Source organism: Mustelus asterias, chromosome 8, assembly GCF_964213995.1.
Source record: "Mustelus asterias chromosome 8, sMusAst1.hap1.1, whole genome shotgun sequence".
NCBI lineage: Eukaryota > Metazoa > Chordata > Chondrichthyes > Carcharhiniformes > Triakidae > Mustelus > Mustelus asterias.
In genome coordinates this window covers 40,347,433-40,369,982 of record NC_135808.1, presented here as the reverse complement: position 1 = coordinate 40,369,982, position 22,550 = coordinate 40,347,433, and the positions used below count along the sequence as shown (strand labels likewise).

Here is a 22,550-nt window from a genome sequence, read left to right as displayed (position 1 = left end):
CGTCAGACCCCACTTGGAGTACTGTGCTCAGTTCTGGTCGCCTCATTACAGGAGGGATGTGGAAATGATTGAAAGGGTGCAGAGGCGATTTACAAGGATGTTGCCTGGATTGAGTGGCATGCCTTATGAGGATAGGCTGAGGGAGCTCCGTCTTTTCTCCTTGGAGAGACGTAGGATGAGAGGAGACCTAATAGAGGTATATAAGATGTTGAGAGGCATAGATCGGGTGGACTCTCGGAGGCTTTTTCCCAGGGTGGAAATGGCTGCTACGAGAGGACACAGGTTTAAGGTGCTGGGGTGTAGGTACAGGGGAAATGTTAGGGGGAAGTTTTTCACACAGAGGGTGGTGGGCGAGTGGAATCGGCTGCCGTCAGTGGTGGTGGAGACAAACTCAATAGGGTCTTTTAAGAGACTCCTGGATGAGTACATGGGACTTAATAGGATGGAGGGTTACAGGTAGGTCTGGAAGGTAGGGATATGTTCGGCACAACTTGTGGGGCCGAAGGGCCTGTTTTGTGCTGTAGTTTTCTATGTTTCTAATCAGTCCTTGCGTCTCTAAATGCCTGTAGATCCTGTCTCTCAAAATATCTTCCAACAACGTACCCACCACAGATGTGAGGCTCACTGGCCTGTAGTTCCCAGGCTTTTCCCTGCAGCCCTTTTTAAACAAAGGCACAACATTTGTCACCCTCCAATCTTCAGGCATCTCACCCGTGACTATCGATGATTCAAATATCTCTGCTTGGGGACCCGCAATTTCCTCCCTAGCCTCCCACAATGTCCTGGGATACACTTCATCAGGTCCCGGGGATTTATGTCTCTGGGGACTTTGTCATAACCTTACACTTGACCTCTTCTGCCACTGTATGAATGCGCTGGTGTTCATGGAGGTTTGTCAACCATGAGAATGATTTGTCGCATACCTTGCAATTGAATGGTTTTTTCCCCTATGTGAATGTGTTGGCGTGCACAGTAGGCTGATGACTGCCTGAAAAATGTGTCGCACATGTCACACTTAAATAGTTTCTCCCCTGTGTGAATGCATTGGTGTTCACAGAGGGAGGATGACTATGAGAATGATTTGTCACACACCTCACGTGAATGGTTTCTCTCCTGTGTGAATGCGCAGGTGCACATGGAAGGTCCAGGATAGGGTGAATGATTTACCACAGTTTGCATGAGAATCGATTCTCACCTTTCTGAATACATTTGTGTATACTTGAGATTTGACGATCGTGCGAAGGATTCGTCACATACTTCACATGTGAATGGTTTTTCCTGTGTGTGTTGATATTGCATGAGTGTTAATAACTTTGGAAAGGGTTCCTTGCACACCTCATGCTCCAATTGTTTCTCTTCCATTTTGCTGCCCTCATGTCACAAGAGGGACAACAGGTTACAAGATCTTTGTGGCCTGTGGAATTCTTGTCAGATACCTCACACTTGAGCAGCCTCTCGCCTGTAGGAATGATCCAGTGGCTTATGAGGCTAGATGAATAACAGATGCTCTCACCACACTTGGAGTTCACTCACACTTCTCCCCAACCTCACTCTGACTGATCAGCCACAGTTGGTGCTTCGAAAAGGTTGGTTCTGTTGGAAGGTTCTGTACCAGTGACCAGTTTCAGATCCGATGATATGTCAAAGCTCCCCTGAGCAAGCCGATTTTTAGATAGTTTCAATGTACAATTTTCACTGTGTTGAGCAATGCAGCAAAGGGACTGGATGTCTTCCCACATTTGTGCAGTTGTTCCTTGGGTGATGGTCAGGATCTTTCTGGGTATCAATTCTTTCTGTATTCTCTGGTGTAGTATGGTGCAATCCTCTGTAAAACAGAAAAAGGCATGGCGCAGCCATATCACCGACCACCTGTGGGCTTTAGTGGACTCTGATTCCCCTAGCATGACTATCGCACCTGTTCTCCATTAGTGGACGCATGTATAGATTTGCACCAGTGTGTTGTCATGGCAGAGTGGTGGGAAGCATCCAGGAGGGGGAATTATCGTGTTCCGAATTCCCTAATGATACAGAAATCCAGTCAATCCCACGCTAATAAACTTTGTGCCCTTTTTGGGCACCAAGTGGTTTATACATTGGGGAAGGGATGACCCCATGGTATTATTGCCAGACTATTAATCCAGAAACTCAGTTTATGTTCTGGGGACTGGGGTTCAAATCCCACCAGGACAGACGGTGGAATTTAAATTCAATAAATATATCTGGAATTAAGAATCTACTGATGGTCATTGTTGATCGTCAGAAAAATTCATCTGGTTCACTAATGTCCTTTAGAGAAGGAAATCTGCTGTCCTTACCTGGTCTGACCTACATGTGACTCTAGAGCCACAGCGACATGGTTGACTCTCATCTGCCCTCTGAAATGGCCTAGCAAGCCACTCAGTTGCAAGAAGGTAGCACACCACCACCACCTCCTCAAGTGCAACTAGGAATAGGCAATAAATGCTGCCCAGCTAGGGATACCCATGTCCCACGACTGATTTTAAAAAAAGGGGCTGGGAACAGAGCAAACTGTTTGGCGCTGGCTGTGAATTGTATTTTTAGCATCACACGCTAGTTTATCAGCTCGCCGTGCTGTTCGATGGATGTGCAAGGTGGTAAAATCGCACTCCAGAACTTGGAAATTCGCTGGCGTGAATCGCACTGTCTGGATTCTGAGCACCACATCATTCCCACAGAGGGAGAGTTTGGGCTCAAATTCACCCCATTGTTTTTCAACATTACAATAGGGGCAACACTTCAAATAAGACATTTCACTGGCTGTAAAGCAATTTAAGATGTTAGGTTATCATAAAGAAAACACTATGAGTGCAAATGTGAATCAGAACAGGAGTGTCCGTGAGAAATCATTCCCACCTTAGCTACGTGTATAAGGTTATTAAATATCCTTATTTATCATTGAAGCCTTGTCCTGGGAACCAGACTGATTCTCAGCTGCATCTATCCAGTCGCACTCAGCCACATCCAGGCGTGAATATTGACGTATCTCTCTTTTTGAATGGATTCTTGCTGTGCCTTAATGTCTATCGTGCTGGGGCTCTGATTTCCCACCCCGTAATCAGACTCTGTCCTATATCAGTCCTGGGAACTGAAGTTCAGGCTGCTATGTAACAATCTGTTGAGTAAAATAAACCTCCCAACAGGGAATGTGTGGGTTAAAAACACAACCCAATATGGAAATGGAGGCGGCTCTTTGCAAACCAATAATCAGGAGGAATGGACTGAAGGACAAAGTAAGAAGTTTAACAACACCAGGTTAAAGTCCAACAGGTTTAATTTTTGCTACCAAATAAACCTGTTGGACTTTAACCTGGTGTTGTTAAACTGCTTACTGTGTTTACCCCAGTCCAACGCCGGCATCTCCACATCCTGAAGGACAAAGCCAGATATCAAGAACTCCGTGAGTTCAGTAGTCTGGCTGGATTTCTACATGATGGCTTTCTTCAGTTTCTTACCTACAGATTACCCCTCTACCGTATTGCTCCTGATATTCTTTGTCCTCCTGCTCCTTTCCAATACTCGGTGGAAAGGCAAAGTTCCCAGAAACTTCCCGCCTGGACCGACTCCACTTCCCCTGATCGGAAACCTGCACCAACTGAACCTGAGTAGACTGGACTGGTCTCTAATGGGGGTAAGAGGACATCCTACATTGAGTAGCTCTGAAGGATTGTGGCGTCTACAACAATACGGGACGAGAAGCTTTGGGGGCTGAAAGCACAAAACGAACCCTGAGTTGAAGTGTCTCTGTATCTCTGTGATTCTGTGAGCTCGATTTTATAGCCACAAAACCCCACCCGCCTGCATTGGGCATGTTCTTGACTTGGTTGTGGGGGTGGAGGGAATGAAAATCTAACTAAACACCTTACCGTCCACCTCCGTCCGCCCACCGCTTGTTCCTATAACAGGGTAGTCGGGTCGGCACCGAAGTCAACAACCTGTCTGACTTCCGTCGGTGGGAAGGGGCAGAAAATGTGTTTGTTTCTTTCCTTAAATTTGTTCACATTTTCCCATAGTCGGAAGTTGACAGAGTCTGGATGGTAATCGGGTATTCCAGTTTAAGTACTAGACTTCCATGTTTACTGATCAGTCCGTCAAATAACTAATTTAAGTCAGTTTACATTGATTAAACAATACAGGAATGGATTTGTGAGATTAGGGGGATTGAACAGATGGAATCTGATTCTGGGTAACTGCTGGGATAAATCAACAATAAAACTGAGACATCATGACCCTCAAATTTTCTGGCTGGTGAGGTTAGGAGATTTGCGTGTCGGCCATTTTGCGGGTTCCCCACAAGTGTTTATGACCCGCCCATATCTCCCAACTGGAAAAGAAATGGCACGGCCAGGACTACACTGAAAAGCGGCATGTTGCTGAATTGTATTACTTACCATACCTCAGCATGCCATTATCGGGATCGACACGGCAATCTCCACCCACGTTTGTGTCTCCCACCTCTTTGGCGTGATGTCACTTTGGCGCGAATTAGAGTAGGTTTATAAAAGTCTCAACCTGGCTAGGCAACCTTGAACTGGCATGAGGTGGTAAATGCTGCTAGCGGAGTGTGGGGGATGTTGCAGTCAGGCCCTGGAGATGCCTGGTGGGCTTCCTCCTGCTGTCAGGTGCTGGCCCATGGACCAGTGATATCTGAGGAGGAGGGCCTTCTAGTTTTTCAGAGCTTTCTGGGTGAGGTTCTGTGAAAGAGAGCTGCTCAGCCTTCCCCTCCAGGCCAGAGCTGTAGCTCAGTGTGGGAGGCACCCTCAAGGAGCCCTGCTCAGCCTCCCCCTCCAGGGCACTTTGCAGTGGCCTTGTTTGGCCATGGGGTGTGGTGAGGGAATCGACTAAGTGCTGGTGTTCCAGGGTGGGGAGGAGTGCACCATGTGTTGACTGAGGCCGAACCAGACGAAGCTGCTCCAGGCCGGCGTGCAGAGGTTCAGACATGAACTGCATGGAATCTGCTGTCACTGGGCACACAGCTCGTGCTGCTTTGCAGTCTGTCCCTGCCCTGTGACATGGACCAGCAACCCATGCCTGTAACAGATGCTGCAGTTGCACACATAGCAATGGCTCAAAGGTGTGGAGTGCCCACAGCTGCACACCAACCTGCATAATCTGTGCCAGCATTTGTTATGATGGGAATCTCTCGCATTCCTAATTGGGTCACGCATGGCACCATGGATTCTATGGCATTGCCAGTACCCACAAATGGGGGTACTGGCCCAGGTGAGGGATTGGGGTGGTGCTGGGTCTATGCAGCCAATGAGAATAATCCGTCATTCCACGCTCTTTCCAAACCCTACTGTGCAGATGGATCTCGGTTTGCTCGATCTGGAGTTGGCCATGTTGGTGGCAGCAGGGGTGGAGGAGGTGGCTCAGGATGTTGTGGGCGTGGAGAGACTACCCCAGGAGTAGCTACTACAAGTTCCCCAGTAAGAAGGGCAGGGGTCTACCGCTGAGGGCCAGGAAATGGGTATGCAGGCTTCCGAGAGGGTGCACAGAAGGTGGAGGGTGCGGAAGCCAAGGAGGTACAGGTCCCACAATTCATTCAAGGCCCTCTCGGAGGAGATGTGTGCCGCCGGCTGCAGCTCTCCAAGACCACAGTGCGACACCTTTGTGAGGTGCTCTCACACCTGGCATCTCTGGGGAGAGGCAGCCACCCGCTCCCTGTGGATGTGAAGGTGACGGCTGCCCTGAGTGTTTATGCCTCTGGCTCATTTCAGGCAGTAACAGTTTTAACAACACGAGGTTAAAGTCCAACAGGTTAATTTGGTAGCAAATACCAAATATATTTGCTACCAAATAAACCTGTTGGACTTTAACCTGGTATTAGTAAAACTGTTACTGTGTTTACCCCAGTCTAACGCCGGCATCTCCACATCATTTCAGGCACCCAGTGGCGACCTAGTTGGGATCTCCCAGGTCTTCATGCACAGATGTGTGCGGCAGGTCACAGATGCCCTGTATGCCCAGAAAGGGCAGTACATAAATTTTGATGTGGGCCATACACAGCAGGAGGCCCGGGCTCTCAGCTTTGCTTCAATTGCTGGGATTCCCAATGTCCAAGGACACACATCGCCTTGCGGGCCCCACATGCAGAACCGCAGCAATTTTTGAACAGGAAGGAGTTCCACTCCCTGAATGTCCAAATTGTCTGCGACCATCTAATGAGGATCATGCAGGTCGATGCACGCCATCCAGGGAATGTCCAAGACATCTTTGTGCTCAGGCAGTCGGACATCCCTGGGCTCTTTGAAGACCAGCCCAGGTTCCCGGGGTGGCTAGTGGGTGACTAAGGATACCTGCTAAGGTCATGGCTGATGACGCCTGTGCGGAGGCCCGAGACTGAGGCGGAGACCCGCTACAACGAGGCCCATGCAGCCACCCGGTCCATCATAGAGCGGTGCATCGGCCTGCTTAAGATGCGGATCCGCTGCTTGGACCGCTCTGGGGAGGGCCCTCATTGTGATCATTCGCTGTGCTCTGCACACGATCGCCCAGCAGCGGGGAGACCAGCAGGAGGAGGAGGAGGAGCGGCGAGGGTGTGAGGTGGGTGCCCCACCATATGAAGAGCCGGAGGAAAGATAGTAGGTGTCCGGCAGGGAAGGGCAGCAAGGCAGCAACCTTGAATGCAGCCCGCTTCACCTAGCCGGTGCTGTGCAGTGAGGGGCTGCAACCACTACACATCCACCACATCCCAGGAGCAAGTGCAGCCGCTATTTCCCCTCCAAACCGACCTGGGCCCTCAAAACACCACATCACCCTTCCCCAGTCTCTCTCATCCCACCAGCCTGTCCCCCAGAAACATCCAAACCTGTTAATGTGCCTAGGCTGGTAATGTTTGCGAGTCTTGGTTGAAGGCTGGAGGATGATGACAATTCGCTGTTGTGCACACTGGGATCCTGCCCCTGGTGCTCCTCAAGCGTGTCTCCTACCTGTACTCAGAACGCACGCTGCCACCCTGGCCTACATAGTTGTAAGGGTTGGGGGACACATGTTTTTTGGCCGGGGGGGTGCACGTGGGGGTGGCACTTGCACCAAGGGTCTGGTGGATGTTGGGGAAGGTAGGGCAGGCACACTGTAACATGCGGCTGAGTCTCCAAGGCTCAACAGACAGCATCTCTATGCTTGGGAATTGGGATCACTCAGCTCTGTGAGGGGGTGGGGGAAGGGGGGAGAATCAGAGACATATTAGTTACAGCTGTGAGGTGCAATTAAAAGTTTATTGTATTCTTAACTTTATTGATGAATAAACCCTGACTACTGGTGACCTGTGCCCTCTTAGTGAACTACAACTTTCTTTGTGCGGTCTCCTGCTTCTTCTAGGTGCTACCCCAGGATGCACATTGGAAGTGGAGGTGTCCAGCTGTGATGTATGCCCCATTGCCTGTGATGCCCTTGGCGGATGCCCCCTGGGTGGCCAGGACCTGGAGGGTGCGGGCTAACTTGCAGATGGCACTGTTTCGGTGCCACCCTGTTCATCTCAGAGACCCTGAGATTCCCTGATGTGAGGAAGGGGGGAATTGGAAGGTCTTGGGACATCCGGGATCTCCTGGGTGGAAGGCTCCGGCATGGGCCCAAGCCTTTCCCCCTCTCTTGCGATGCCCAGAGGCCCCAGGACTCTCAATGGAATGCCAGGGTAGCTGGATTGTGCTCCAGAAGCTCCTGGCTCTGCCAGTCCTGGAGGCCCAGATCCATCTGCTCCATGCTCTGTGATCGCTCAGTCCTGGCCCTCTGAGACTGTGCCAAGCTCTGGAGCCCCTCCATTAAAGCATTCTGTGAGTGAGCCAGGCTCTGGAGCCCCTCATCGGTAGCCCTCTCAGCCTGGGCTAAGTTATCGAGGCTCACAGCCACAGCCTGCTGTGTCTCCAGAATGCCAGCAAGAGACCCAGCCATGGCCAGCAGTGTCTCCCACATGCCCCCATGGCCATGGAACACTGCCTCCTGGATACCAGAAAACACACTCGCCCTGGCCTGTTGTGTCTCCAGGATGGCCTGGATCCTGTCACCCATGAGGACAGACCCCTGAGCCAGACTTTCCACTGCAGTCACCACCCTTGCAGTGATGGCCTGGTTTGCACGCTGTGTCGGCACCACCTCCTGCAACAGCACTCTGTTGGACTCCCCTAAACAGCCTTGCAGTCGCAGCATGGTTGCCGACAGCCCTTCCACAACTCCCCGGGTTTGCTGATGCATCTCCACCAGCCTTGGGAGGAACAAACCCAGAGGCCCAGCAGCTGGCTTCGGGACAGCTGAATCCTGCCTCCGGCTGACCTCTGTGTGCCTGAGCCCTGGATGTGCATCAGTGTCTGTGATGATCTCACCAGATCATGATCCAGAAATCTCAACACTAAAGGTACACACCATGGTGATCGTCTATGTGTTGGTGGGTTGTGTGGTACATGCCAGTGGGTTGTGTGGGTTGTGTGGTACATGCCAGTGCCGCATCAGTGCTGCTGCCCTCGGAGGATTCTTCAGTGCCTCCCTCGAGGTGTCATCCAGGGGTTTGTGGGCAGTTTGCTCCAGAGCAGTGGGGGCGGCGGCAACATCTGAAGGGCCGGCTCCTCCGGGTCCAGAGCTGCAATAAAGAAAACACATTAGGGCCAGGGAGTTAAAACATTCTATGCAGTAAAACACTTACTTCGAGGAGGACCTAGCCTGAGGGTTTCGCTTCTGCTCACTTCATGCTGGACACCGACCTGGCTGTCGGTGACCATTTGGGATGCCCCATCACCCCCTGCCAGCTCCATGGCACGCTCTTCGATGCTGGTCAGCTGCCGCAGGTCAGGCACACCACCACCAGTCTGTGCAGTCTCACATACGTCGTGAATGTTGTTTTCCTGTGGGAACATAATGTGGATAGCAAGCATTAATATATCGCAGTGCATGGTGCGCAATGCGTACCTGTGTCTCGGGCGTTGTGCTGACAGTTTCGGGGAAAGCAGTCACCATTGAGGGGTGAGGAGAAGGGGTTAGATTCTGTTCCTGGGGGAAGGGTAACTTGTTGCATGCCCTTCAGGTGTCTCAGTATGGTTTGAGATCCGTGCCAAGCACGTGTGGGGTTCCAAGTGGGATGCTCACTCACCCTTGCTGCTTGAAGAAGGTCGTACATTTTTTTGCGGCACTGCCAGAGCGCGGTGCCAGGCTCCTGGCATTTACCGCTTCTGCCACCTCCTCCCACAATGCCGTGGTGGATGCACCCCTTGAGTTAGGGCCCTGGCTGGGGAAGATCCGCTCACGCCTCTCCTCCATGGTATCTAGCAGGTGCTCCTGATCAGCCTCCGCGAAGCTGAGTGCTGGTTTGCACGCAGACATCTTTGTGGCTTGACTGGCTGTGTGTCCATTCCTGCAGCTTATATACAGCTTTGGGCTCATTAGGAGAGTGCAGGTGCAGTGAGTGCGGCCAGTCAAGGGCCAGTTGACAATAAATCCTTGTGAGAAATTTTGAAGGCTGCTTTCAGTTGAATGTCTTGCATCTCTCGGGGTGCTGATTGGCTGCCATTCAATAGGCTGCCATGTCCAGGGGGGTTGCAATACTCAGGGCTCCTAATTGATAACCTGCTGTGTCGAGGGGCGGGGGTGGGGGTTGTGGGGGAGGGTGCAATACTCAAGGCTCCCATTCAAGAGGAGGAATGCTCGCAAGCTGGGGTTGTGCATTTCAGCACAATGCAAGTTCTCTACAGGGCAGCAGTGAGGTCAGTATGTTCAAGGGATGGAGGGATGGAGTACCCACATTTTCCGGATTCATGGGGGCATGGGGTAAGCGGGTAGCCATGTCTGTGTGGGGGTTGTGGGCCAGCAATGTCTGTGTAGGCGTCGTGGGCCAGCGATTGTCTGTATGGGGGAGGGGGCAAACACAGTAAGAATTTTAACAACATCAGGTTAAAGTACAACAGGTTTATTTGGTAGCAAATGCCATTAGCTTTCGGAGCGCTGCTCCTTTGTCAGATGGAGTGGATATCTGCTGGGGGAGGGGGGGCAGTGATGTCTGTATGGGGGAGGGGGGCCAGCGATATCTGCTGGGGGGGGCGGGGGGCAGCAATGTCTGTATGGGGAGGGGGTCGGTGATGTCTGTGGGGGCCAGGGATGTATGTGGGGGTTGAAGGGCAGTGATCTGGATGCTGGGAGGTCTTTTCAGCAATCTCCCAGTGATGTGAGCATGTGCGGGTTCCCACTCAACCCGCCGATTTCAGGCTCTTTGGCATGAATAGGCCCCGCCCCCTAAGTTTTTAACGATATTCACGATTGTCACCTCTGCATTGCACAGAGTGGGGAGATTCGGGTCTGAAGTTGCACTGGAAAAACAGTCGTGATCTGGACCAGTTTTCTCACCAATTCAGCACTTTTGGGAGAATCACCCTCCCAGCTTTCTAATGTGGGGATACCGGGTTGTAAGGCTGAAATTATTGTTAATTTCCTCTCATTTTCCCCTGATGTGTACTTGTTATCGCTCATTGGAAATTACACTGTAATCTCATTAAACAACTTTTTGTTAGCTCTCAGAGAAATACGGAAGTGTATTTTCAGTGGAGATTGGCCCACAGAAGGCGGTGGTGTTGACCGGCTATGACACAGTGAAAGATGCCCTCCTGAATCATGCTGACCAGTTCACCGGGAGGCCACACATACCGATATTCGATCAGTTCTCATTCCGACGTGGTAAGGTGACATTTTAGCCCATGTTTGTTTTTGCTAATTTTCCTACCATCAGATGGTGGCCAGGACTTTCCACCCTTACATCCTTAGCACCCTCGCTTACATCGCTTCCAGTTCTGTTGACAGATTGGCTTTAAATACAGTCAGTCTCTTTAGTCCCTGCTCTTTCCCAGTCTTTTAGCCCAACCTGTGCCTCAACTACATCTACTTTCACTGTGACTCGGGCAGCATCTTTTTATGTTGCGAAAGTGAGATATTAAATTCTCTTTCAGTGCCTGAACCACTCCCTTTGCTACATCTGTAAGGCGCTTTTAGGCTCCTAATTAACCCTGTCCCCCCCTCTTACTATTTATGTGCCTAAAATAAGGCTTTTGAATTTCCTTTCATGTTAGCTGCCACTCTCTCTTTGATTCTCTTTCTTTTTCTCTTTGTTTCTGAACTTTATATATCCAGTCTTGTTCTCACTTATGCCATCGACCTGACATTTGCCACACCTCCCCTTTTTACTGTGTCAGAGCGTGCCATGTGGTAAGGAGATATGGGGTGTATGGCATAGAAAAAGCCTTTTGGCCCATCACATCTGTGTTGGCCATCAAACACCTATCTATTCTAATCCCATTTTCCAGCACTTGGTCTGTAGCCTTGTGTGCTATGGCACGTCAAATGCTTATCTAAGTGCTCCTTAAATGGTGTGAGGGTTTCTGCCTCTACCATGCTTTCAAGTAGTGAGTTCCACTGAGTTCCATATTATCACCACTCTCTGGGTAAAAAGGTTTTCTTCAAATTCCCCTCTAGACCTCCTGCTCCTTGCCTTAAATCTCGGTCCCCTGTTGTTGTATTTTATTTTTTATTCATTTACATGATTGGGTATCACTGGCTAGATCATCATTTATTGCCCATCCCTAGTTACTCTACAGAAAGTGGTGGTGAGCTGCCTTCTTGAACTGCCTCAGCCCCTGAGGCATAGGTACACCCACAGTGCTGTCAGGGAGGTAAGTCCAGGATTTTGACCCAGCTACAGTGAAGGAACAACTATATATTTCCAAGTCAGGATGGCGAGTGGCTTGGAGGGGAACTTCCAGGTGGTGTTCCCAGGTCTGCTGCTCTTATCCTCATAGATGGTAATGGCCGTGGATTTGGAAGTTGCTGTCTGAAGAAACTTGATGAGTTCCTATAGTGCATCTTTTAGATGGTACACACGGCTGCCACTGTCCATCAGGGTGGAAAAATTTAATGTTTGTGGAAAGGATGGCAATTAATTGGGCTGCTTTGTCCTGGATGGTGTTAAGCTTCTTGAGTGTAACTGATCACTCTACTCAGTGGAAAGTATCTTCCTATCTACTGTATCTATGTTCCTCACAATTTTGTACACCTCGATTAGTTACTTTTCCAGCCTTCTCTGCCCAAAGGAAAACAACCCTAGCCTAACCAGCCTCTCTTCAAAGCTGAAACTCTCCAGCTCAGGCAACATTGTGGTAAATCTAATGATGCCAGCTTTACTAAGACGATAAACCCATTTGTTTTGTCACATGGGTAGTGTTTGATGATGAGGTTGTCTTTACTAACAATATTTCTGCAACTAATATCAGACATCAAAGAGCTCACCTCAGATGTTGAATATCAATTATCCATTTGCTGTTTCTGAAGTTTTCCAGGGATCACCATACTCCCCAATATTGGCCTGATTTAATAATGGCGACTGCTGTTCGACTGCCATTTACACGGTGATATGATTCTGAGTGTGACTATTTGTAATCTCATAGCCCCCAGCCTATCCCCCACTCTACCACTGCCACAATCTGTAATATCACAGTCCACATATCCCCCAGACTACCATTACCACAATCTGTCATTATAGCAATGCAATGCTGTTTCAGTACAGCAGCACCTCCGGCAATACATACTCTCTCAACGCTGTAGTACCTTTAGTAATATAGTACTCCCTCACCACTGCTGCACCTCTGGCAATGTTGTGCTCCCTCAACACTGGAGTATCTCTGGCAATGCAGTACTCCCTCAGCACTGCAGTACTTCTGGCCATGCAGTACTCCTTCATTACTGTAGCACCTTCACCAATGCAGTGCTCTCTCAACACTATAGCACCTCCTGCAATGACGTACTGCCTCAGCACTGCAGCACCTCTGGCATTGCAGTGTTCCCCAGCACTACAGCATCTACGGCAAGAAGGCATATGGCATGCTTGCCTTCATTGGCCGGGGCATTGAGTTTAAAAATTGGCAAGTCATGTTGCAGCTTTATAGAACTTCAATTAGGCCACACTTGGAATATAGTGTTCAATTCTGGTCGCTACATTAGCAGAAGGATGTGGAGGCTTTGGAGAAGATACAGAAAAGATTTACCAGGATGTTGTCTGGTATGGAGGGCATTAGCCATGAGGAGATGGTGCAGAAACTTGGTTTGTTCTCACTGGACCGATGAAGGTTGAGGGGCAATCTGATAGAACTCAACAAAATTATGAGCGGCATTGACAGGGGGATAGTCAGAAGCTTTTTCCCAGGGTAGAAGAGCCAATTACTAGGGGGCACAGGTTTACGGTGCGAGGGGCAAGGTTTAAAGTAGATGTACGAGGCAAGTTTTTTACACAGAAGGTGGTGGGTGCCTGGAAGTCACTGTCAGGGGAGGTAGTGGAAGCAGATACGATACATGAATAAGATGGGAATAAAGGGATATGATCCTAGGAAGGATAGGGGGATTTAGTTCAGTCGGGCAGCTCGGTAGGTGCAGATTTGGAGGGCCGAAGGACCTGTTCCTATGCTGTTGATTTTCTTTGTTCTTTGTTCTTCAAAACCACAGCACCTCTGAAAATGCAGTGCTCCCTCAGCATTGCAGTACCTCCACCAATGCAGTGCTCACTTAGCACTGCAGCACCTCCAGCAATGCAGTGCTCCCTCAATGCTACAGCACTCTCTGGCAATGCAGTGCTCCCTCAGTACTGCAGCATCTCCAGCATGCAATACTCCTTCAGGTCCACAGCACCTCTGGCAATGCAGTGCTCCTTCAGCCTTGCAGCATCTCCAACAATGCAGTGCTCCCTCAGTACTGCAGGACAACTGGCATTGCAAGGTTCCCTCAACACTGTAGCACCTCTGGCAACGCAGTGCTCCATCAACACTGCATCATCTCTGGCAATGCAGTGCTCTCTCAGCACTGCAGCACCTCTGGCAATGCAGTGCTCTCTCAGCACTGCAGCATCTCTGGCAATACGGTGCTCCGTCAGCACTGCACTAGAATGTGAGCGTTGATTTTTGTGCTGAAACTCTAGAGTGAGTTGAAACCAGAAGTTTGTGTCTGAGAACCAAGAGTGCTACAAACATAAGAACATTCAAAATAGGAGCAGAAGTATCCATTCAACTCCTTGAGCCCATTCCCACCATTCGATACAATCAAACTGAACTGACTGTTGCATCAACTCCACTTTCTTGCCTCCCATAATCTTTGACCCCATTTGTTGATTTTAAAAAAAGACTGACGACCTTAACTTTGAACAAGTTCAAACACCCAACCCACACTGTTATCTGGGGAAGAGAAGCAGCTATAGCTGAGCTATGGACTAAACTAGTTGGATGTACTTCCTTTATCTATTCAAATATAAAAGATATGATCAATTAAAGTCATTACAAAGAACAATACAGCACAGGAACAGGCCCTTCGGCCCTCCACACCCGTGCCGCTCCCTGGTCCAAACTAGACCATTCTTTTGTAACCCTCCATTCCCACTCCGTTCATGTGGCTATCTAGATAAGCCTTAAACGTTCCCAGTGTGTCCGCCTCCACCACCTTGCCCGGCAGTGCATTCCAGGCCCCCACCACCCTCTGTGTAAAATACGTCCTTCTGATATCCGTGTTAAACCTCCCCCCCTCACCTTGAACCTATGACCCCTCGTGAATGTCACCACCGATCTGGGAAAAAGCTTCCCACTGTTCACCCTATCTATGCCTATCTATTACATAAATGTTTAATTGTAACACAGACAGGGAAAGTCTCACCTTCTGTGTCAAGACCCAAATCAACCTTCCTCCTATCATGCCGAGTTAGAGGTCAGATCTCAAGTTAACAACAGAGCCGCACAAATCTTGGTTAACCTGCTGAGATTGCAGTTCAAAACCTGCTGTGTTGTCAATATTTATTTACCAGCCAAACCAGCTTACATTGGCAATGCTAATCAGAGATTCTGTCTTCCTTTCTCACGCATATCTACATAACATTAATCATTGAATAGCAGACACATGGAATCGCCATGGAAATCTCACAGCCATTATAAAGCTAACACCATAGCACCAACAATTCATGTAGGACTTTTATAATTTAATATTTCTACCACAGAAACAACAATCCTCATGTGAAAACTTTCATTCTGCCTGATATTAGATTGACAAACCGAGATCCTCACTGTGCTGACTTCTTCCATTGTGGGATCTTCTCACATTTGAACTGATCAACAGTCAAGTTAATTTTTAAGAAAATGGTGAAAGAATCAGAGAGAATATGAGCTTTTTTTTAATATAAATTGCTCAAAGTCAGGAGGGTGCGATTTGCGTTGGCAAGTTTCCAGGTTCTGATCTCCCCTCACTGCTGACGTGGCCTAAAACAAGCTAAAAAGTTTTACAAGTTTATTTATTAGTCAGAAGTAAGGTTTACATTAACACTGCAATTAAGTTACTGTGAAATTCCCCTAGTTGCCATACTCTAGCGCCTGTTCGGGTCAATGCACCTAACCAGCTTGTCTTTCGGACTGTAGGAGGAAACCAGAGCACCCGGAGGAAACCCATGCAGACATGGGGAGAACGTGCAAACTCCACACAGACAGTGACCCAAACCAGGAATCGAACCCGGGTCCCTGGCACAGTGAGGCAACAGTGCTAAACACTGTGCCAACATGCCACCCAGGCTACGGGACTACAGAAAGCCTATTTTAATACATTAGCATGTCATTAGCAAGAACGCTCTTTGGATATTAAACTTGCACAGAATTGTCACTTACTGCAGGTCTACAGAAGCGCGAACCTGGCACCTTCACCTCCAAGGGTGGTTTCAGAGATGAGTGCTCAGGCAGCCAGCACCTTACATGGTGTGCACTGCTCAGGGAGCACTGGAGAGGACTTGGGGACACGTATAGGTTGAACTCTGGGCTAGCTTGGGATTCCCAGAATCACCATTTTGGGTAGAGGCATTGGGACGCGTCACTTGCAGGCCTTCTCAACCCTTCCCGTCAGGATTGTGAAGGCTGGTATACAGGGAGAGCTTCCCATGTCCTACTTCCTGGGTTCCTGTCCACATTTGGAATATTGTATCTGGTCACCTCACTATAAGAAGGATGTGGAAGCGCTGGAAAGAGTGCAGAGGAGATTTACCAGGATGCTGCCTGGTTTGGAGGGTAGGTCTTATGAGGAAAGGTTGAGGGAGCTAGGGCTGTTCTCTCTGGAGCGGAGGAGGCTGAGGGGAGACTTAATAGAGGTTTATAAAATGATGAAGGGGATAGATAGAGTGAATGTTCAAAGACTATTTCCTCGGGTGGATGGAGCTATTACAAGGGGGCAAAACTATAGGGTTTGTGGTGGGAGATATAGGAAGGATATCAGAGGTAGGTTCTTTACGCAGAGAGTGGTTGGGGTGTGGAATGGACTGCCTGCAGTGATAGTGGAGTCAGACAGTTTAGGAACATTTAAGCGGTTATTGGATAGGCACATGGATCACACCAGGATGATAGGGAGTGGGATAGCTTGATCTTGGTTTCAGATAAAGCTCGGCACAACATCGTGGGCCGGAGGGCCTGTTCTATGTTCTATAACAGCTGAGGGAGTGGCCTTCCTTAGTGGGGGCTGGCAAGGGCATGGGAGGTGCATAGCACTGCCATTGTCACACTCCACAGGGATGAGGTGCCAGATGAGTGCAGTGGTACCCCAAGCTTAGCAGCATGAACAGACTCTGTGGGTGAACAAAGTGAAACTTAATGTCAAACATTCAAAACAAAATGATGACCTTACTGCCACAGTGCCTGTATTCACCCGGGCCTGATAAGTGCCGATGTTTCTTAATCTTCCTCACCCTCCCACAATATCTAGGTGTCTCCTCAAAATCCCAAAATGAGTTGAGGTGGCCTGCTGACTTCCATGACCTTTGACCTGAGATGACTGGCGGATGTACTCAAGGAGAGCCAGAATCTTTATAGGATCCATACCTGCTTTTGGGTGGCATGGATGTTGGACTGCTGCCCTCCTTTGTGTCAGAGGCTGGAGGCAGGTTGCTCATAGTGAGGGTGTGGTCAGATCCCTAGGGTCCATTGGCTGGAGGGCCCCAGACTGTAGTCCTGATGATCCTCTTCCCTTTGGGTTCTTGGGGGGCTCCTGTGCTCTTCTATGGGATGGAGGGGCAGCTAGAGTGATATCCAGAAGCCCTGCCACCCTCTGCACTGCCACTCATGGATCCCACCAGTGCTTGCACCATGCAGTCGAAACCCTGCACCATGGGTAGCATGGGGGCACAGTGGTTAGCATTGCAGCCTCACAGCGCCAGGGACCTGGATCCAATTCCAGCTTTGGTTGACTGTATGGAGTTTGCGCATTCTCTCCATGTCTACATGGGTTCCCTCTGGGTGTTCCAGTTTCCTCCCACAGTCCAAATTTTGCAGGTTAGGTGGATTGGCCAGTCTAAATTGATCTTTAGATGGCAGAACCCTGAAGATTATTGATAGGCAAAGGGATCTGGGTGTACAGGTACGCAGGTCACTGAAAGTGGCAATGCAGGTGCAGAAGGTAATCAAGAAGGCATACGGCATGCTTGCCTTCATCTGCCGGGGCATTGAGTTTAAAAATTGGTAAGTCATGTTGCAGCTTTATAGAATCTTAGTTAGGCCGCACTTGGAATATAGTGTTCAATTCTGGTCGCCACACTACCAGAAGGATGTGGAGGCTTTGGAGAGGGTACAGAAAAGTTTTACCAGGATGTTGCCTGGTATGGAGGGCATTAGCTATGAGGAGAGGTTGGAGAAACTTGGTTTGTTCTCACTGGAGCAACGGAGGTTGAGGGGAGACCTGATAGAAGCCTACAAGATTATGAGAGGCATGGACAGAGTGGATAGTCAGAAGCTTTTTCCCAGGGTGCAAGAGTCAATTACTAGGGGGCATAGGTTTAAGGTGCAAGGGGCAAGGTTTAAAGGAGATGTACGAGGCAGATTTTTTACACAGAGAGTGGTGGGTGCCTGGAACTCGTTGCCTGGGGAGGTAGTGGAAGCGGATACGGTAGTGACTTTTAAGGGGCGTCTTGACAAGTACATGAATAGGATGGGAATAGAGGGATATGGTCCCCGGAAGGGTAGTGGGTTTTAGTTAAGTCGGGCAGCATGGTCGATCCAGGCTTGGAGGGCCGAAGAGCCTGTTCCTGTGCTGTAATTTTCTTTGTTCTTTGTTCTTAGTGTCCCAGGAAGTGTAGATTAGATGGATTAGCCATGGTAAAATATGTGGGGTTACAGGGATAGGGTGGGGGAGAGGGCCTGGATCAGATACTCTGTCAGAGAATCAGTGCAGACTCGATGGGCCAAACAGCCTCTTCTGCACTGCACTATGATCTCCTCCCATGGACTGCATGTCCTGCACGAAAGTCTCCACTGGGGACACCAACCTCGCAGTGTTGGGTTTGGTGCCCTACAGTGAAGGCACCATCTTCCCAGATAGAAGGCAATGGGATTCCTCCATTTGGCCTCAGAGTCTGAGGAGGGCTGCTGTCATCCTTTCCAGAGACTCGCGACTCTGGGTGAGATTCTCTGGTTGCACACGCCCCAAGACCAGAAATTCCCACCCAAGCTCAATGGACCTTTAAATGATCCACCGAACTCTGTCTTGCCCACTGTGATTCCTGCGAGACAGGAGAATTTTGGCCTCTGCCTTTACAGCTCCAGCAGCTGTGGGGCGATGGGATCTGGGGGTACAGGAGAGTCCTGGCCTCCAGTATCCCTCTAATTGCTGGTCCCCTGGGACATTCCTGCCTGTGCCTGCTGTGGATCATCGGCTATGAGGTGCTCACCACTGAGTGACCCAGAAGCCTGCCTACTTATGAACCCACAAAGGTGGGGGTATCTGCACTGGTGCCAGGTGTGGATGATAGCTGTGAGGCATCTTCCTTTGATTTGCTGGAGTCCCATGGGTCCAGGGGACATGAGGATAGACTGGCCTGTTCTGGTGGTTGGCCTGCAAGAGAAGGTGCATGGCATTCGTGCATTACATGTGACATGGAGGGAACATTGTTTACTCACTTGAGACTTGAGGAATGACAACATTTGTGTTGAAAATTCTCACATTTCTTTGCTTCCCCCACTTCACCAGCAGTGCAGGCACGCTCTTCCTCCTTCCTGGCCAGCTCGAGGGCCTGCTCCTCGAAGCATGTGAGGGTTTACAACCCGGGCATGACTCCAGCTGGCTGCACCCACTGTTGCTGTTGTGCTCTAGTTTGTCCTGCAATGACATGGATAGGAAGCGCTTAGGTAGCAGTATGGACCCTTAAGATGGTGAAGAGGTGTGAGTGGTGTGGGGCTTGGTTGGGAGCTGGAGGGTGAGGGGCAAAGCAGCTATTGGGGGAACATGCTGATTGTGGGAGGGAATGGGGGGGAAACACGGTGCCTGGTATTGGCAGCAGCCAAGGTGGCTGAGGGTTGCAGGTGTGAGGGAATCCAGTGGTAAACTGGGTGTGGTTCACCTACACTGCTGAGTGAAGAAGATCAACTTCTTCCAACACTGTTGCCCCATCCTCTTCTGTAGTGTATTTGCATTGACCAGGGCTCTCACTGCATACCAGGGCTGGTCACCCTGCTAAATGAATATCTCTTGGAGCAGGTTTTCTGCCTCTGTGCCACTCCCTTAAGCAGTCGGATGATTGCCCCCTCCGCAAAGCACAGTGCTGGCTTTTTGGCTGCAATCCCCTGCAGTCATTCTGGAACAAATGTTGGTGAGCCATTTATATGAAGCTCCCCAGAGCTTGCAGCAGTTAAGGTGTTATGCAGCTGTAAGGCACTGCTCCAATCAGAGGTAAGGCACTGCTCCATTTTTCACGCCTGAACCAACACTCAGCCATTACTTGGTAAGATTTCACCTGCAGTGTCTGAAAGGGTTGTGGATGCAGGTTCAATCAGAAACATTCAAAGGGAATTGGCTGGATACTGGGAAATATTCTCAGAATAGAAACATAGAAACATAGAAGATAGGAGCAGGAGGTGGCCATTTGGCCCTTTGAGCCTGCTCCGCCATTCATTATGATCATGGCTGATCATCCAACTCAATAGCCTAATCCTGCTTTCCCCATAACCTTTGATCCCATTCGCCCCAAGTGCTAATCATGGGGTAAGAGCAGGAATGGGTTGAATGGCCTCAGTCTGCAATGTAAGATGTCATTAATCTAAATGATTCCTTTTTGTATTAAACAAACTCATTTGGAAAGGGTAATCATGATCTGGGGGTCTAAGTAATCTTAAAGCAGAAGAATAAAAATGACTTCCATTCACTTAAACTCTCACTGTGTACAATGTTGAATCAGCTGCTGTATCACTTTCAGGTGTAATATTCAGTGAGGGGAAGCAATGGCAGGATGAAAGAAAGTTTGTGATATCATCTCTTCGTAACTTTGGGATGGGCAAGAAATCTATTGAAGACAAGATTACTGAAGAAGTCAGTTTCCTTGTGGATATATTGGAGAGTTATAAAGGTGAGCACTTTGTATCTCAGAGACCTGAAATGTTGTGATTCATTGCTGATTTGAAATTCTCATCTACATGAATGATTCTCTTTTGAATAAAACAGAACTTCCGTAAATGGCATTAAGACAACTTATGTGGTAACATCTGAACTTGTTACTGGTCTTTGTAGAATCCAGTTTTAATTCCAGTGATGACAGTGCAAATGGAAATCAGACCAGTTTCATAATGTGCCATCAATTTTCTATACACGACATTAATAAGGTTGCCGTGAGACCTTTTGCAGTCACAAACCGTTAATCAAATTTGGGCACTTTAGGTTATGTTTGATTAGGAAAAAGCAGCTTCAGTATTTTCTGGCCCTTCCCACCGATGGGATCTTCCGAATGTTTAAACCTCTTTTACAAAGTAAATTGCAAATACAGAATCTCATTTTATTGGTTTGTAAGTTATAACAAGAGTATGGCTTTACAAAATGACCAATATAACATGAAAGCTTTGTTTCAGTCAATGGGCCTTAAGAACATTGGATATTCAGCTGCAAGTATAGAAACTGAATCTAGAATAGTTTAAGGGAAATGGAGAATGGGCAAAGGGCAGAAAGATTGAATGATGTTCTTTCAGAATAGGTCGAGTTGTACACCTGACCTTCAGTATAATTACATTCCATAGAGATGAGGTTCTCAGTTGTAGCTCCTGGTGGATAATGGATCAGATTCCCAGCTTTGTCCATCAAAGTCGACACAACACAAGATGGCATGTTTCCTGCCTGATGTAAAGGTGAATATTCACTATGTTTCCCCTCAATGCAATTCTTATAGTTTCTGAGACAATCCCTCAGGATCGAGAATGACTCACTTCCACTCACATTCGATGGGTTCTGAGAGGGCTGATGAGTCCATTACTGGGCCTGATCTGTAGACTCTGTCACATCATGAGCAGGTGGTGCTTGAAGGATCAGGTAGATGGGTTATTTGGAGGTTTGTAAACCCCCTCCAATGCATTGACATCACCTCTCCATGTTCCCAAAGAAGTGTCTAACTGTGGATGGCAATGCCGATGTTGAGGCCCCCGAGTTCCTGAACTATGATGGTAATGCAGCGTTCAGGACCATCACTGTTGGGACTGACATTCCAGATCTTAAATTTCCTTGTGACAAGTGGAAAGTGACTGTCCATGATTTTATTTTAACATGGGATGGTTATCGCATACTGACAACCACATGTTCTCGGCAGGTCAGAGCCTTGGCCCAATGGTAAGAGGATTGGAGACCAGGCTGTGGTATAGCACAAGTTGTGCATGATTATCTGTTCCTGCACACAGGCTCCTTCAATACTTCTTATATTCATCATGGACTCATGTAGATAATAAAGGTGATGACAAGTCGCCATAGTCCCAGATAGCCATGGACTGTTCTCCCCTTTGAGTGGAAAAGCTGACTAGTGGTGATTTAACCTAAGGATAACTGCAGCTCAGGCGAGAACAAGGTTGAGAAGGTGAGTCCTTCATAAGTATAATAGACTACAGTACATTGACAACCTATTTTATCCTTCTCTCTGTTTCAGTGCAGATGGACTTCTATTTGTTTTCCTCAACAGCCAAGGGCAAATTTCAGCCTCATCGTTCTCCCTGTTTTCCCACTTCTATTGGGTGTGTTGGAATGAAAACTCAACACCTTATATTTTTCACTCTATATGGTTACTTTCAAGGGCATTAAAGCTGCTCCATAAGCTGCCTGTTTCTCCCACAATGTTCAGGGTGTTAATTGTATTGAAGAATCACTACTTCCTGATTTACTGCAGTTTCTGCCTATTCCTCTCGTGTTTGATGAAATCCTGAATTAGTAAGCTCAGTGTTTTTTTACATAGAATCACAGAAACATAGAAAACTACAGCACAAAACAGGCCCTTCGGCCCCACAAGTTGTGCCGAACATATCCCTACCTTTTAGGCTTACCTATAACCCTCCATCCTATTAAGCCCCATGTATTTATCCAGGAGTCTCTTAAAAGACTCTATTGAGTTTGCCTCCACCACCACTGACGGCAGCCGATTCCACTCGCCCACCACCCTCTGTGTGAAAAACTTCCCCCTAACATTTCCCCTGTACCTACACCCCAGCACCTTAAACCTGTGTCCTCTCGTAGCAGCCATTTCCACCCTGGGACAAAGCCTCCAA

At 48.7% G+C, this 22,550-nt stretch overlaps 1 protein-coding gene across 1 annotated transcript in view; it reads left to right on the top strand.

The window, feature by feature from the left end:
• The first annotated feature begins 3,237 nt into the window (after positions 1–3,237).
• The window catches only part of LOC144497105 (cytochrome P450 2K1-like), a 31,193-nt gene continuing 11,880 nt past the window's right edge, over positions 3,238–22,550 (top strand). The window contains exons 1-3 of the mRNA XM_078217885.1: positions 3,238–3,649; positions 10,512–10,674; positions 20,234–20,383. Coding sequence (XP_078074011.1) covers positions 3,449–3,649; positions 10,512–10,674; positions 20,234–20,383 — 514 coding nt within the window. The 5' untranslated portion in view covers positions 3,238–3,448. The remainder of the gene's footprint in view (positions 3,650–10,511; positions 10,675–20,233; positions 20,384–22,550) is intronic.